We start from the raw sequence: 13,839 nt of genomic DNA, 5'->3' as shown, positions 1-13,839 counted from the left end.
TGCCGCTTCCTCTGGAGATGGTCCGTCAACTTGACAATGCTGTTTGTCATGGAGTGGTGGCTTTACGAAATTCTGGCATGAAACAGCGTGCTATTGCTCGGCAGTATGGCATCACTCAAGGTCAGGTGTCAAAGATCCTGAAACGAAATGCTCAGAGGGGTATCCCTACTCCAATACCGAGGCCAGGACGTCCACGCAGAACCACAAGGAGAGATAATCGCCAGCTGCACCGGTTGGTCTGCAATGGCCGTACCAAGTCAGCTAATCGGCTTAGGGCTGAGTGGCAGCAACTGACAAATGTGCCTGTATCCAGAAGGCTAGTCAACCAACGACTGGTTCAAGCAGGCTATCCTGCCAGGCGTCCTCTGAGAAAGCCACGCCTGACCAGACAACACAGCCAGCGCCGATTGCAGTGGGTCAGAGAGCACCGTCAATGGCAGCCAGGACACTGGAATCACGTGACCTTCAGTGACGAGTCTAGATTTCTGGTCTATCGTCAAGATGGCCGCATCCGAGTGTGCAGACAAGTGCATGAAGCCCACAACGAAGATTGTATAGTGCCAAGAGTCCAAGCTGGAGGTGGTGGGGTGACCGTTTGGGCTGCTTTTCATGCAGGGGGCAAAACTGACCTGGTTGTTCTGAATGGAAACCTGAACCAGTTCAAGTACAGGGTCATTCTGGAAGAAACATTGCTTCCATTTGCTCGTGCAGCCTTTCGAGGAAACTTTGTCTTCCAAGATGACAATGCACGGCCTCATCGTGCTCGCATGATCCAACACTTTCTTGCTGACCGTGGTGTAGAGCATATGGAGTGGCCTGCCATGTCCCCGGATATGAATCCGATGGAGAACTTGTGGGCAGAATTAACGTGTCAAATCGACAACTTGGACCAGCAGCTTACCTCTGTGCGTGAATTGCAGCAGACTATTGTCACTGCATGGCAAGCGATTCCTGTCCAAACCTTGGCAAATCTCGTGAACAGCATGTCTCGACATGTATGTGTTCTCCTGAATGCTCGTGGGGGTTACACGATGTACTGAACTGTAATTTTACTGTCCGTAATCCCAGTCATAATTTAGCTTTTGTTTTTGTTGAATTTTTTTTTTGGGTAATGTGCAAAGTAAAGAGATACTTCTGGAAAACGTACAGAAGTTTAACACAGTACTGTCCGTGAATTGAGTTTGATATTAGTTTACATCACTTTCAAGGATCAATTTATTTGCTTCGAAATGTCAAATGTGGTTTTTGTTTCTTTTAAAGGTCACATTAACAAAATCTAGAATAATTTCAACATAATTCCAATGAACTTTTGGTTCTAAGTCATCTTGAAAAGTAAGTTCACCCCCACAAAAAAAATATTCCATATTAAATGCCAAGTCTGTATATATTGTTTACACGTGAAAAAAACAACGTGACAAACAGTCACAAAAAAACAGTCACGTGAAAAAGTAAGTACACCCCATGTAATGTTTTGACTTTTTCAACCGCACGTGAAAAAGCTGAATGCCTCAACTCTGTGTTTGCCTCTAAATCTTGTGTCCCAAACCCATCCCTCTCTGTACCCACCGTACCCAGTCGTACCCAGCTGCTCTTGGACTCTGTGTCCTTTCCTCCTGACAAGGTGGAAAAGTTTCTGTCAACCCTCGACTCTGATTCTGCAACTGGTCCTGACGGCATCAGCCCACGGGTCCTAAAATCATGTGCTTCCGCTCTTTCACTCCCTCTTTCTGTTCTCTTCACCCTCTCATTTGCTCAAGGTCATCTGCCATCTGCTTGGAAATCAGCCAACATCACCGCTTTGCACAAAAAAGGTGCAAAAACAGATCCCAGCAACTACAGACCAATCAGCCTTCTCCCAATTATCAGCAAAGTCATGGAATCCATCATTGCTTCAGATATGAAATCTTTCCTCTTCTCCAATGGCTTGATCTCTGATCGTCAATTTGGTTTCAGACCTGGTCACTCTACTCTGGACATGCTGCTTCTGCTTTCTCAACAATGGATGGAGGTCCTCAACGCCAAACAGGAAATTAGAGCTGTCTCCCTTGACATTTCACGTGCCTTCGATACGGTCTGGCACCCTGCTCTGCTCACCAAACTCTCCTCCTTTGGTATCCATGGAAATCTCCACGCATGGCTGGCGGACTTCCTCACTGGTCGTAGTCAACGTGTGGCCCTGAATGGGTTTCTCTCATCTCCTCTTCCTGTTCAGGCTGGAGTTCCCCAAGGCAGTGTTCTGGGCCCTGTGCTTTTTCTGGTCTTCATCAATGATCTCTCTGACTCTCTTGAAAATCCTCTCTATCTCTTTGCTGACGACTCTACTCTCTGTCGCTCCATTCCTCATCCCTCAGATTGGCAGTCTGCAGCCTCCTCACTCTCTGCAGACCTGGACAAAATCACAGACTGGGCAAACAAATGGAACATGTCTTTCAATCCTGATAAATCTCACACTCTTACGATGTCTCTCCGAAAAGACTGGAAAACTGGAAAACCCTCCCATCCACTTTCTGAATAATCATCTCCAAGAAGTTCTGTCACTCAAGCTTTTGGGTCTCACTATTTGCCAGGATCTTTCCTGGGAAAACCACATTTCAAATCTGGCCTCCAAAGCCAGTCGCCGACTGGGCATCCTCCGTCGTGCGAAGTCCTTCCTTGGCACACCTGAGCTCCTCACCACATACAAGGCTTTCATCCGCAGCTCTATGGAATACTGCTCTCCCTTCTGGTCTGGTGCTCCTGCCTCACACCTAGCCCGTCTTCACGCTGTTGAAACCAAAGCGTTCAGAATCATTGGAATCTCCCGCGATGAAGCTAACTCCAAGGGCCTTTCACTCACTCACCACAGGCAGGTTGGTGGTCTTTCCGTCTTCTACCGACTCCTCTCTGGCCTTGCACCCCCAGCCCTCTCTGGGCTCTGTCCCCCAAATATTCCTACAAGTCGCACAAGATCTGCCTGCAACCCTCTTATGGTTAAACTGCCAAAATCAAGACTTTCTGCTCACCTTCACTCCTTCATTCCTCTTTCCTCCCGCCTCTGGAACAAACTCCCTCACTCTCTTCAATCCCACTCCACCCTCCAGGTCTTTAAAACAGCTGTTCACCACCATCTCCTATCTTCCCCCATCCAAAACCTTGATCTTTTCTACCCCCGCTAACTTCGGTCCCCTTGTGCTTTATACCTCTCCCCTATCCCTATCCCTCCCCTTCCCACGCCTCCTGCCCCCAAGCCCTCTCCCTCCCACACTTCTCCCTGCTCTCAAATGTTGTGGTTGTGTGCTTCCCCTTCTCTCGCCATCTTGTCTTCCGCTCCCTCTTTTTGTATATTTTGTTTGTCTGGTTGATTTGTTTGTGAAATAAATGTTAGCTCTTTCACGAGCCTCGATTCAGTATACAAAAAAAACAAACAAAAAAAAAAACATTTCAACATACAGCTATTTGATCTTCATTTCAACAATATTGACAGATAAAGATGTTATAATACGTATAACAAATATCATGAAACATTTACATTTTATAGTCCATTGTATAATTAAAATAAACATACTACTGTGTTCAAAAAGTATCTGACCTTTATTTTTCGTGCGTAAAAAAAAAGAAGCTCGGGAGGCGTTGATTGGTGCACGTATGTAGGCGATCGTAATGCACACGCGTGAATTTTTTCACACCTGCAGAAGCTGTCATTCGACGGCAGACCGCCGATGAGTGAGGACATGTAAGTGAGCGCCGTCGGATTTTCGTTTTGACAAAATGACGGAAAAATTTGAACAACGCTACTGCATTAAATTTTGTGTAAAGCTTGGCGATTCCCAAGTGGAAACGATCCGCAAGATTCAACACCGTTCATTCCATTATGAAGGAGGATTTGGGCTTCAGGAGAATCTCAGCGAAGTTCATACCAAAGCTGCCAGCGATTGAGCTGAAGCAACTCCGTTTGGAGTGAACAAACAGGACATGCTGGAGACTGTGAACAGCGATCCCAGCTTCCTCAACACAGTGATCACTGGCGATGAGTCCTGGGTTTATGGGTACGACCCAGAAACCAAGTTGCAGTTTTGATGCAAGTTTGATGAAACACAAAATTTGATGCAGTAGCGTTGTTCAAGTTTTTCCGTCATTTTGTCAAAAACGAAAATCCGACGGCGCTCACTTACATGTCCTCACTCATCGGCGGTCTGCCGTCGAATGACAGCTTCTGCAGGTGTGAAAAAATTCACGCGTGTGCATTAGGATCGCCTACATACGTGCACCAATCAACGCCTCCCTAGCTTCTTTTTTTTTACGCACGAAAAATAAAGGTCGGATACTTTTTGAGCACACTACGTAAATGCAAATTCCGCATGTGGAAAAAGTAAGTACACCCCCACATTTATCACGACTTCAAATACCTAAAATTAGAATCAGGTGCACCAGCTCAGGTGTAAATGATTAGAACATCGTTAGAGAGGATCGTGGAGGAACCTGTCTTATTTAAACCTCAGACATTTCTTTTGGTTTGCTCTTTGTTGTTGAAGTGTGCGGCGTCACCTTGCCTATATCAAAAGAGCTCTCTGAGGCCTTCAGAAAGAAGGTTATAGATGCATACAAGTCTGGGAAGGGATTTAAAAATATCTCCAAACAATTTGAAATCAATCATTCAACTGTCCGGAAGATCATCTACAAGTGGAGAAGATTCCAAACAACTGCCAACTTGTTCAGTCCAGGCCACCCCAGCAAGTTCAGCCCGAGAGCAGACCGCAAGATGCTGAAAGAAGTCTCTAAGAACCCCAGAATGTCATCACGGGACCGACAGGCAGCTCTTGCCACTGTTGATGTCAAAGTGCACGAGTCTACCATTATAAAGAGGATGCACAAATTTGATCTACATGGGAGGTGTGCCAGGAGGAAACCTTTGCTGTCCAGAAATAACATCAGGGCAAGACTAAAGTTTGCCAATGAACACCTAGGCAAAGACCAGCATTTCTGGAACAATGTGCTCTGGACAGATGAGTCAAAGGTTGCAGCTATTTGGCCACAGTACCAGAAAACATGTTTGGCGAAAACCCAAGACAGCATTTGACCACAAGAACCTGATACCAACTGTAAAGCATGGTGGTGGAAATATTTTGGTTTGGGGCAGCTTTGCTGCATCAGGGCCTGGGCAGCTCACCATCATATAATCCACAATGAATTCTTCATTGTACCAGAGGGTGCTTGAGGATAATGTGAGGCCATCTGTCGGAAAGTTGAAGCTCAACCGAAGGTGGACCTTGCAACATGACAAAGACCCTAAACATACCAGTAAATCCACCAATGAATCGCTGAAAAGAGAGAAATGGAGGGTTCTGGAATGGCCAAGTCAAAGCCTGGATCTAAATCCCATCGAGATGTTGTGGGGGGATTTGAAACGAGCTGCGCATGCAAGAAACCCCTCAAACATCGCACAGATGAAAGAATTCTGCATGGAGGAGTGGGAAAAAAGTTCTCCCAGTCGATGTCAGAGCCTGGTAGACAGTTATAAGAAACGCCTACTTGAGGTTGTTTCTGCCAAAGAAATACCACCTATTAGAGCCAAGGGTGTACTTACTTTTTCCACATGCAAAATTTGCAGTTATGTTTATTTAAATTATACAATGGACTACAAAATGTAAATGTTTCATGATATTTGTTATATTATATCACCTTTCTCTATCAATATTGTTGAAATGAGGATCAAATAGCTGTATGTTGAAATATGTTGAAAAAGTCAAAACTTTACATGGGGTGTACTTACTTTTTCACGTGACTGTACATACATACATACACGTACATATAAAAACAGATGTTACTTCAGAACTTTAATATACAGGAACCCAAACACGACATAATGACAATAACACGGAAGCTTTTTGTGCTGTACTCTTCAGGGCGATTCACAGCAAAGAGACTGGAAGAGATGAGAACTAGTGCATTTATAGGCATGTCTAAGTAACCGCGACACCGATTGGTTCTTCAGTCATGATGTCATTGGTGTTCTGAACGGCCATTGGTTGACTCAGTCACCACTGTCCCAGGCTCCGATTGGCTGGAGCGGAGTTGTCAGCGATGACCCACCATTTGCATCATTACGACGGTCTCTTCCAACACGGAAAGATTAAAGGTATTTCCCCGACCACTGTCCAAGGTAATGATGCCGAAGGTGCCCCGGCAATGCCACGCTGGATGATATTTATTTATTTGGCATGGGGGCAGTGTACTTTGAATGTATCTGTACTCGCTTCTTTTTACGTTGAAGGCTCCAGTCACAGATTATATCGTCCTGATCAAGGTCAGGCCTTAAATAAAATAACTGCATTGATAAATGTGAAAAGGAGAAATAAAATAGAGAGAATGTGAAGGTGACGATTGTAAATGAGTAAGACAGGTGTATGATGTTTGTTTGTAAAAAAGACATAAAAGCTAGCCGGTAGCTATAGTTTGAGTGAGGCAGAAAGTAAGACCAGCAATCCTGACACGGAGTGTGTAAGATGGGTCGGGGCACTACTTCAACGCTCCTAAGTCCGAACGGTAATACTTACCGGAGCGGTTGCTGTCTACAACCTACTACTTAAAAAGCCGGTCAAACCTGTTGGGTGTTTTTTTCGGAGACACGGTCTCCATACTGGATGGCTGTCACAGTCACTCTCCCCACTGGCAAGCCAGTGAGGGAAGTCGGTTTAGCCGCCGACTACCCGACCACATAGTAGAGCAGCAACGAAGGCTGGAAAGGGTGGAAATGCGAATGGTTCGGTGGATGTGTGGAGTATCGTTGAGAGAGAGGAAGACAAATGATGAATTGCGAAAGATGATGGGAATAGAGCCTGTGATGGATGCTGTGAAGAGAAACAGGTTGAGATGGTTTGGTCATGTGTTGAGGAAGGATGAAAGTGACTGGTTGAGAAGAGTGATGGAAATGAATGTAGAAGGAAGTAGAGGACGGGGAAGACTGAGAAAGACTTGGCTATAGATGGTCGAAGAAGAAATGCGGGCAAGGGGGTTAACAAGGAGAGATGCAGAAAATAGGGCAAAATGGAGAAGATCGTCATGGGGACCGCAAGGCTAACCCCCGCTCTTGCAGGGAAAATGGCCTTAAAATGCCTGTTGTTGTTTGTTTTTTACCCGATCATGCGGCAGGAAGCGCTGGGTTACATGCTACCAGTGGCAGTCAAGTGACTGACCTGACTATAAAATCTAACATTCCAACACTCGGTCATAACATACCGAAGACTTCAAAAATGGTACGTGCTGCTTCCTTGCTAGAAAAGGATAGAGCACGGACAATCCCCATCGGTTGGCATCCATTGGGAGGAGGAAATTCCTCTTGGAGGAAATGCCCCACTGAGTACGGTGAGAAAAGCGGCGCCATTGTTAAGACGTCGCTGGTACCCTGAGTATCCCAGGAAGTGATGGTAATGACGGCACTTCCTCCAAGCTAAGTGGCTGTGTTAAGTGTTTGTCTCGTCAGTGTGTGTGTGTGTGTGTGTGTGTGTGTGTGTGTGTGTGTGTGTGTGTGTGTGTGTGTGTGTGTGTGTGTGTGTGTGTGTGTGTGTGTGTGTGTGTGTCAGCTCTATTACGAGCCTTAGCCCGTGTATAAAAACCAAACCAAAAAAACAAAAACTCATATCCAACCAATTCACCTCCCAGCAAGATTTAGCCAAAAGTATGGTTGAGAAAACATTGTATTTGAATGCACGAGTGAAAGAGAGATGGGAGGATAGAACGAGTGGGGTGGTGCAGAGAACAGGGGAAATGCAGAAAACAGCGGAAATGCAGAGAACAGGGGAAACACAGAAAACAGGGGAAACACAGAGAACAGGGGAAACGCAGAGAACAGGGGAAACACAGAAAACAGGGGAAACGCTGAGAACAGGGGAAACGCAGAGAACAGGGGAAACGCAGAGAACAGGGGAAACGCAGAGAACAGGGGAAATGCAGAGAACAGGGGAAACGCTGAGAACAGGGGAAACGCAGAGAACAGGGGAAACGCAGAGAACAGGGGAAACACAGAGAACAGGGGAAACGCAGAGAACAGGGGAAACGCAGAGAACAGGGTATACATAGAGAATGGGAGATACGCAGATAATGGGGTATACCCAGAGAATGTTGTTGGGCTAGCGGCTAGGGTGCCGGCTTAGGATCCTGGGTTCGAATCCCGGTCGATCGCTGAATTAACGCCAAGGGGGTTGACTCAGCCTGTCATCCTTCCGAGGTCGGCTAATTGAGTACCAGTTCACTGGTAATTCCCTGCTTGTCGTAAATGGCGACAAAAAGGGTTGGCGGCAGGAAGGGCATCCGGCCGTAAAACATTGCTTCAAAAAGGGGACCGAAAAACAACAACTACCACGGTCCCCGAAAAAGGCCAAACCCCGCTTTGCAGGGAAAAATGGCCTCTAAAGGTTTTTTGTTTGTTTGTTTGTTTTTAACCCAGAGAATGGGGGATACGCAGAGAACAGGGGTGGGTGGGGTGTGGGGAGGGGGGGGGGGGGGGGGGAGGTGCCAAGGTTGAAGGCTCCAGTCTCCGTAGATTGAAGTGAAGTCTCTACGGTTGAAGGCTCCGTAGAGAACCGGGGATATGCAGAGAATGGGGTATAAGCAGAGAACGGGGTATACGTAGAGAACGGGGGATATGTAGAGAACAGGAGTAAGGGGGGGGGGAGGGAAGACGGTCGGGGTGCAGAGAACAGGAGGTACAGATCATGGAGGAAGGGGTGCAAAGGATGGTTGTGCAGGGGGATGAGGAGAATGAGGCATAAGGAGAATGAGGCACAAGGAGAATGAGGCCACATTCTTTTGAGCAGGGAGCTTTTCACTTATTGCTGAATGGCTCACCTTTAGGAAACCTTTTTGCAAGATTTAAATGTAGGGTTTGAGCTGAATAGCTCGATGCTCGAACACCACCATGCCCATCAAACACAGCATAGTAAGAGATCCGAGAGCTGAAAAAACAAAAACACACACACCTGGTGCAAATACTCCCTCTGGTGGTGTGTTGTGCAGTGCTTGTATTGTACAGGAGTACAAAGTACAAAGTTTGCTGTAATGAGCCTTTTGCATGAAAATAGGAGCAAAATAACCAAATGAGTTGCAAGATAAAAGGCTTTACATACAAAAACGTTTATCGATCATGAGTGATGTATTGCAGGCAGGCCTTTATATTACATGCTGGCTAAGGCGACTAACATCGTGCCTAAAATCCCCAACTAATGTCCCAAAATTGATCACACAGTTAATAAAAATAAACCAACAGTTGTCAAAAACAAATTAAAGTGAAAATGTTTTGAAGAGGTAAATACCTGCATCTTTCCAAATGCTCTCTGACAAAATAATTACATTTTCATTTCCCCTCCACCCCAAAATAAAGAATTGCTTCAATCGGAGGGTGAGAAACGAAAACGCGCTCCACAACATCTATCTCTCTCCTTGGCACACCCCTCCCTCGGTAACTACGCTCGCTAATAATGAGGCCAAATTAATGTAAGTTCAAAGCCTGATATCTGTAATATATCATGACAAACAGTTGTACATGGTTATTATTGATATTACTTGAACCTCATTATTATTATACATCATTATTTATTAATTATTGGCGCAATGCAAATATCCACACTTCGGATGAATAAATTAATGATTGGCAGAACATTCGGCTGTGATTCAGTGCATGCGACACGGTTGAACCGCAGGGTGTGGACAGTCAAACCAAGTACAAAAGGCAAGCAGTATGTGTGTGTGTGTGTGTGTGTGTGTGTGTGTGTGTGTGTGTGTGTGTGTGTGTGTGTGTGTGAGTGTCACTGGTTGTTATCTCCATTTGCGGGTTTCAGGAGGTGGGACAGAATCCTCCCAGGACCCAAATTATCCATCTCCTCTTTGGTAATGAATCACAGTTTATGGACAAAACTGTTCAACTTTTTCAAAGTTTTGTTCCAAGGGCTCTTTTCAGGATCATCACCAAACCCCAGATTGCCTCCAGTTGTAGTTCATTGGTGGTAACATTCCCGGGAATGGTTTTTAAAATCGAAGTGAGGTTCTCCTTTATCATTCCTGTTGCTCCATTTATCACTGGTAAAATTTCAATGCTCTTCAGCTTCCAAGATCTCTTGGCCTCATTTTTGAGGTCCTGGTATTTGATCATTTCCTTGATTTCTGCGTTGTTTCGGCCAAAATCGCTGGGTACTGATATCTCATTCATCAATGCTGTCTTTTCCTTTTTGTTAACGAATACAATGTCCAGACACAATGCTTTGTTTTCTATGTTCACGCTCGATGGAATCATCAGGTTGTACGTGAGCATGACATCCTCATTTTCAAAGATTGCCCTTGGTTCATGTTTCCATGAGTTTTCTGGCACTGGGATGTTTAGAGTTTTGCAGACATACCAATGAATCACATGTCAGATATGCCAATGACGTGTGTATGTGTGTGTGTGTGTGTGTGTGTGTGTTTTTGGGGGGGGGGGGGGGGAGTGATCGAGATACAAGGGGAGAGATAGACACAGAGGCACGCACGCACACACACGCACGCACGCACACACACACACACACACACACACACACACACACACACACACACACACACACACACACACACACACACACACACACACACACACACAATATTTTAATCAGTACATACACAGCTGAGGGTGTTGAAGTGAAATCTGCTATAAAATCATCCAGGATCACGTGGGCATCTTGCATCTCATCACGTTCTCCTTTTCGTTCTGCCACATAGCCCTTTAGGGAAAGAAGGTCTGTGCACACAAAGAGAGGAGCACACTTGTCAATAAGCAGGCAAAAAATACCAAGTTGACTCTTCAAAACAAAATAAATACATTCATTGACAATTCTAATCACAACTGGTGTATGGATAATATGATTTGGCTACAGGTTTTATACAACTTAACTCGAGTGTTAATTCAAGGAGAGGGTCAAGCTTGAACAAACTGGCGGACGATTCCCACGGCAACATCTAATGAGGTGGAATGATATTTCATCCACAACAAGCTTGTGATGAGGCAATGGCAAGGAAGCACCTTGTATTCTCTGCCTACGAAGCCAATCCCAATCTTGGGAATCTGCCGGTGCTTCACATGATCAGAGTGGGAAATATCATCACACAAAATGTCAGCATTTAAAGTTAATTTTTAATGCGTTTGACAAGAAACAAAATCGACACATTAACCTTAAACAAACGCCGTAGATTGGAATGCTGAATGGATTCTACAAAACATGTACAACACTGGCAAATTGAGAGAATGACACTGAATTCCTGTCGTGCCACCAACTGCCAGTAAGCAGGTCCAGAACACTGTGAGTCATTTCAATTTAGCCATGAAATCACTGGGAATAAGCGCTGCTTTACAAACTCAACAAACTGTACTTATCCAATCAAAATGCACTGCAGAGGTGAAATAAACTCAAACTGCAGTAAATGGGTAAACGTGGCTAATGGAGCGCATGACACATTGGTACACTGGTACAGTATGGTTCAGGTAACGTGTGCACACCCGTTGCATGGTGGAGCAAGGTAGTCAGACTTTTGATCGAAAAATGTACATCTACAACCCCATCGTCCATCGACAGAAGGTAGAAAGCAGATAGTCCATCAATGCCTCGGTCAGGTGTGTCTGTGTCTGTGCCTGTGCGCACGCGTGCGTGTACAATGTGTTTTATTTTAAAAATGCAACCATGTTACTGTTGTGAAATTTTTATTTTTCAATACAAATTTTCTCTATTGCAGGTTTATATGAAGCATCGTTTGGAGGAAAAACTTCAAACATCAAAGAGTCATACTGACAGTTTCAATGATAGTGTAGCGGCTACCGCTGGGTTTTCACAATCGCCTTGCACCTATCAAGGACGCGGAGCGATCACCATGCCGGGCTCGTCCAGGACGCCCGGGCAGGCCTGCGCTCAACTTGCCAGGCCTCGGTCGGGACGCCCGGGCATGTCCGGGCAGGCTCGCCCTCAACTTGCCAGGCCGCAGCCAGGACGCTGGGCCACGCCCCCTCTCGCCTTTCCTGGGCAAACGCTCCGGGATAATATGTATATATATTGCTGCCCGATAAACGGGCTTTTCAGAGTGCCTGAGTGTTTGGTTTGAATAAAGCAACTCGGATGAATTCCAGCTTTTTTGTCGCGTCCATTCTTCCGATCGACGTGGGAGCCCCAGCTCCTTCATTGGTGACCTACCGACATGGACACGGCAGTCGCCCTTAAACTGCCTACCTTCTGGGAGGCTCACGCGGCGGTTTGGTTCGCACAGGCGGATTCCCTGTTCGCCCTGCGAGGCATCACGGCCGACGACACCCGCTTCCACCATGTGGTAGCAGCGCTCGGTTCGGCCACCGCGGCCCGCGCCCTGAGCCTCCTCGAGAGCCCGCCAGCCGCTGACAAATACGGCGCGATTAAGAAGCTTCTCCTCGACGCTTTCGCCCTCCCATCGGCGGAACGCGCACGGCGCCTGCTCGACCTGCCCGAGCTCGGCGACACGCGCCCTTCCGAGCGAATGGACTACATGCTTTCACTGCTCGGCGAGCACTCTCCGGCATTCCTGTTCCGGGAGCTGTTCCTCCGTCAGCTGCCTAACCCGGTACGCCTCGCGCTGGCAAGCACGACGATCACAGATCCCCGGGCCCTTGCCAGAGAAGCCGACAAGATCTCCGCCGCAGGTCAGCGCATCGCAGCGGCGACATGGGACCCACCGCCGTCCGACGCAACACCCATGGCGCCCGAGCACCCGGCACGGTCGACGACCGAACTGCCGACGCAATTGGCGGCCACTACACCGAGCCGACCACCTCCAGCACGACGACCGAGGCCTCCACCTGACCAAGCGTGGTGTTACTATCATGCCAGGTTCGGACAGAAGGCCCGGACATGCCGACCCCCGTGCACCTTCGGCAGGCCGGGAAACGGCCGGGCCGGCGTTCATTACCAGCCATGAGCGCCGGCCACACGGGCAACTTACTGTTCATCACGGATAAAGCGTCCGGACGGCGCTTCCTGTGCGACACCGGCGCCCAACTGAGCGTCATACCCGCCTCTGACCAGGACAGGCAATCCGCGGTTTGCGGCCCCTCCTTGGTTGCGGCCAACGGATCGACCATCCGCACCTACGGCCCGCGCAACGTCACCCTCTGCTTCGGCGGCCAACGCTTTGCTTGGACGTTTGTAACCGCAAACGTGCCCATGGCTCTGCTAGGCGCCGACTTCCTCTGCGCACACGGACTGCTGGTGGACGTCCAACGGCGTCGTTTAATCAACGCCGAAACCTTCAGCTCCCTGGTATGCACATTGAGCAGCTCCGCGCCGACCGAGCTGGCATACGCCGTCCCGGCGGCGAACGAGTTTGCTCGCCTGCTCACGGAGTTCCCGGCCCTCACGCGGCCGACGTTTTCGGCCGTCGCAGTACGGCATGGGATCGAGCACCACATACCAACCACGGGCCCGCCGGTCTACGCCAGGGCCCGCCGCCTCGACCCAGCCAAGCTCGCCGTGGCGAAGGCCGAATTCGACGCGTTGGAGGACCTCGGCATCGTGCGGCGCTCCGATAGCGCGTGGGCCTCGCCACTGCACATCGTGCCAAAGCGGGGGGTGGATGGCGCCCGTGTGGCGACTACCGCCGTCTCAATGACGCTACCACCCCCGACAGGTACCCGATCCCGCATATCCAAGACTTCTCCGCCCGTCTGGCGGGACGGGTCATTTTTTCGAAAATTGATCTCATACGGGGATATCACCAGGTACCTGTCAGGGCGGCCGACGTCCCTAAAACGGCAGTCATCACGCCGTTCGGCTTATTCGAATTCTTGCGGATGCCGTTTGGTCTCAAGAACGCGGCTCAGGC

General features: G+C 47.9%; 1 protein-coding gene across 2 annotated transcripts in view; it reads right to left on the bottom strand.

Annotated features, from left to right (window-relative positions):
* Positions 1 to 13,839, bottom strand: part of ILKAP (ILK associated serine/threonine phosphatase) — a 153,671-nt gene that overhangs the window by 70,404 nt on the left and 69,428 nt on the right. Inside the window, exons 4-6 of one of the 2 annotated variants that reach the window (XM_078768231.1) lie at positions 11,024 to 11,074; positions 10,624 to 10,741; positions 8,824 to 8,930 (exon numbers count right to left, since the gene is read on the bottom strand). In XM_078768231.1, coding sequence (XP_078624357.1) covers positions 8,824 to 8,930; positions 10,624 to 10,741; positions 11,024 to 11,074 — 276 coding nt within the window. The remainder of the gene's footprint in view (positions 1 to 8,823; positions 8,931 to 10,623; positions 10,742 to 11,023; positions 11,075 to 13,839) is intronic. The other variant, XM_078768232.1, reaches the window with a different exon arrangement.

This window comes from Myxine glutinosa, chromosome 14 (genome assembly GCF_964187855.1).
Source record: "Myxine glutinosa chromosome 14, kmMyxGlut1.1, whole genome shotgun sequence".
NCBI lineage: Eukaryota > Metazoa > Chordata > Myxini > Myxiniformes > Myxinidae > Myxine > Myxine glutinosa.
Note: the sequence above shows the minus strand (reverse complement) of the source record. Positions and strands in the feature narration are given on the sequence as shown.